General features: G+C 45.6%; 1 protein-coding gene across 1 annotated transcript in view; it reads left to right on the plus strand.

Annotated features, from left to right (window-relative positions):
* RIPK1 (receptor (TNFRSF)-interacting serine-threonine kinase 1) overlaps nt 1–2,997 on the plus strand; it is a 35,820-nt gene extending 32,823 nt beyond the window's left edge. Inside the window, exon 10 of the mRNA XM_011984606.1 lies at nt 2,009–2,997. Within this exon, the coding sequence (XP_011839996.1) occupies nt 2,009–2,295 (287 nt within the window). The 3' untranslated portion in view covers nt 2,296–2,997. The remainder of the gene's footprint in view (nt 1–2,008) is intronic.
* The last annotated feature ends 691 nt before the right edge of the window (nt 2,998–3,688 follow it).

Here is a 3,688-nt window from a genome sequence, read left to right on the forward strand (position 1 = left end):
GGGGTTTCACCGTGTTCGCCAAGATGGTCTCGATCTCCTGACCTCGTGATCCACCCGCCTCGGCCTCCCAAAGTGCTGGGATTACAGGCGTGAGCCACCGCGCCCGGCCAATTTATTTGTTTTTAATATGGAGATAATCACAGTATTTATGGATTTGTTGTGAAAATTAAATGAGTTGGTATGTATAAAAAGCTTAGAAGACTGCCTGACACATAGTAAGTTCTATAAAAAGTGTTAAACTTTCATCATTAGCATCATCAGTATTACTGCTCAGACCTGGAAGAAACAGCTGTGTCAGGCCCTCATCAAAGGAGATCCTGTACAAGATAGAAGACTGTGCCCTCCACAGCATTTCTGTAATAAAATCAAGAGGACTATCTCTTACAGGGTTCTACTGTGTAGGCCCATAATGCTAATCCCAAAGTACAGTCTGGAAAAAGTCATGAGGCCAAAACAACTTGATTAAGAACCCAGCTTTCTAATTAACCATGGGATTGGCTATTTTTTTTTTTTTTCTGTAAAGGAACCAGTAGTAAATGTTAGGCCCTGCTGTCTTTGAGGTCTCTCTTGGAACTACTCAACTCTCTTATTATAGTGCAAAAGCTACCACAGACAATACACACGTGAATGAGCACGGCTGTGTTCCGATAAAAGTTTATTTACAAACGCTGGCAGGGAGCCAGATGTGGCCCACAGGCCATAGTTTGCTTTTAAAATACCTAGAACAGAACTTCTGAATGGTCAAGGGCACCTGTGAGAATCTAATGAAACGCGGGATCTACCCCCTACAGGAATATTGACAAAATTTGGAAAGTATGTTGGGAAGTTCTTGGACTGCTGACGATCGAGTGGTGGCAATACAAGCCACGTTATGGAGGGCTGAGGAAAGAAGATAGGTTGAAAGGAAAAATGAAATATTTCCTTCTTTATGTTCTGTTTAATGAGGTCGTGTGGGGATTAAGGAATTTTGTTGTGGTTGTTTTACATTTTTGTTTCCTTTTATTATTTTTACGAAGGGCTAAGGGAAAGAACCAGTAGAAGGAGAGAGGTTATGGCTATTTGAGAAGAGGCAATGTCAGTTGGCGGCGGGGTGGGGTAAAGGAGGGGAAGGGTCCAGAAACAGACCTTGAAGAGTAGTTACCTCATCGCTTGAAAGACAAGGAAGGCATTGTAACTGAATGGGTTCACACCTGCTGGACAATTCCTTGATTAAGTAAGAGGAAAGTGAACTGTTGGGCGGGGGTGGTGGTCAGGAATTGAGTGGCTTTCACTCTGGCCAGATGTAAGTGGAAAATGTCTAAAAGGAACAAAAATGGTGGTTTTTCCCTTTACATCCAGGAACGTCTAATACCAGCAGGGTCACGGGCTAAGATTGAATAGAACACCCAACCTCGTAGCCACATAGGGGTTTTGTTCACAGAGCCATCAGCTGTGGCTCAGGGATGTGTCTACTGGGAGGAAGGAATGCCTTCTTCTTTTTTATTTGTTTTGTTTTTGAGACCGCATCCTGCTCTATGGCCCAGGCTGAAGTACTGTGGCACAATCATGGCTCACTGCAGCCTTGAACTCCTGGGTTCAAGTGATCCTCCTGTCTCAGCCTCCTGAGTAACTGAGGAGTAACTGAGTACAGGCGTGTGCCACCATACCCAGCTAATTAAAAAAAAAATTTTTTTTTTTATAGAGACAGGGTCTTGCTATGTTGCCCAGGGCTGGTCTAGAACTCTTGGGTTCAAGTGATCTTCCTGCCTTGGCCTCCCAAAGTGTTGGGTTATAGGCATGAGCCACCACGCCAGGCCAGGAATGCCCTATCGTAATTCACATAAAGACTCCATGTGGGCTAGCAGGCATGTGAAATGTCTCCAGTGCAGCAACAGCTGTAGAACTAAGAAGTTATCTTTTCCCTGTCTTCTCGTACTCTTCATTTCACTTGGGTTTTTTAGCAGTTCAGGAAGCTGGAATGTTTGAATGGGCTTTAGCTTGACACCTTCTTCTCTTTCCCATTTGGCAGATAACACCACTAGTCTGACCGATAAACACCTGGACCCAATCAGGGAAAATCTGGGAAAGCACTGGAAAAACTGTGCCCGGAAACTGGGCTTCACACAGTCTCAGATTGATGAAATTGACCATGACTATGAGCGAGATGGACTAAAAGAAAAGGTTTACCAGATGCTCCAAAAGTGGGTGATGAGGGAAGGCATTAAGGGAGCCACAGTGGGGAAGCTGGCCCAGGTGCTCCACCAGTGTGCCAGGATCGACCTTCTGCACCACTTGATTTACGTCAGCCAGAACTAACCCTGGATGGGCTATGGCAGCTGAAGCGGACTCCTCACTTAGTTAATAACCCCAGAAAGTTGGCTGCCTCGGAGCATTCAGAATTCTGTCCTCACTGATGGGGGTTCTGTGTCTGCAGAAATATTGTTTCCTGTATTTCATAGCCAGGGAATGGGGAAAGAAGTCTGCGGCAAAGGGGTCTCACTCTGTTGCCCACGCTGGTCTCAAACTTCTGGACTCAAGTGATCCTCCTGCCTCGGCCTCTCACAGTGCTGGGATATCAGGCATGAGCCACTGCGCCCAGCCAACAATCCGCTCCGAGGAAAGCATAAGCAGGAAGACCTCTTAATGGCCTAGCACCAATCAAAAAATGACTCCTAATTGGGTTTGGAAAGGGAGAGAAGAGATGTCTGAGGAAGGTCATTTTCTTTCAGCTTATGGCATTTCCTAGAATTTTGCTGAAGCAAGAAGAAAAACTCAGAGAACATAAAATCAACTTTTAAAATTGTGTGCTGTCTTCTTCACGTAGGCTCCTGTTATGAACAAAGTACAGTAAAATTCTAAGCCCTGTTCAGAGACTTTTTGAATCACAACTGCAGCTCATTGCCACGTTACAGAGTCTGTTAACATGGATATCAAATACCGTATCAGTCACTATAGGCTCTAAGAATCACATGCAGTCTTCACTCCATTAAATTATCGATTTTTTTTAAATTAATTGAATTTATATTCAGTTTTCAAATTAACCGAACAGATTTAAAGGGGTACCAAGGAGGGGGGAAACATCAGATCTCCCAGACAGTTGTTGCAAGGAATTGCTACTAACTGTGACTACAGCAGAAATTCTTGATTGACTTTGAAAGTTACTTCCTGGCATTCTGGTACTTTCACCCAGCCTGGGTGCCCTGGAGAGGGAACAGGAAGTGCTGATCTCTACGCCTGGGTGAGAGCAGAACCTCAGGGCTGACACTGTTGAGTGGCTTCCTCGGTTTACTCTGTACCGTGAAAGTATTTTCATATTTTTCTGTGTGCCAGAGTGAAAAAGGACAACTCCTGACTGTGGGAATTGTGCCTGTAGTACCCAACCTTTCAAAGTCCACCTGAAACCTGGGGGTGGATGAAAGAACTAAAATAGTTCAGAAGACTGAAGCTGGGTGGGCCGCTCAGCGTCTCCACTGGCATTTTGCTAAACAGACAGGGAAGGCCGTGTGCTTAGCTCTCCCCAGAGGGAGGACGAGAAGGGTGTGGTGATGGTCAGTCTGGCTGTCGGAACGGATTCTGGTGTCTTGGGCTGATAACAGTGTTGTTGATTCTGACTGTGAACCCCCTCAACTCTAGCAGACACATACACGCCCCTGAAACGGGGCTGCAGAGCAAGCTCTCAGCCTTGGCACTGTCGGCGTCTCGGGCTGGG

The sequence above is a fragment of the Mandrillus leucophaeus genome, unplaced genomic scaffold (assembly GCF_000951045.1).
Source record: "Mandrillus leucophaeus isolate KB7577 unplaced genomic scaffold, Mleu.le_1.0 Scaffold27, whole genome shotgun sequence".
NCBI lineage: Eukaryota > Metazoa > Chordata > Mammalia > Primates > Cercopithecidae > Mandrillus > Mandrillus leucophaeus.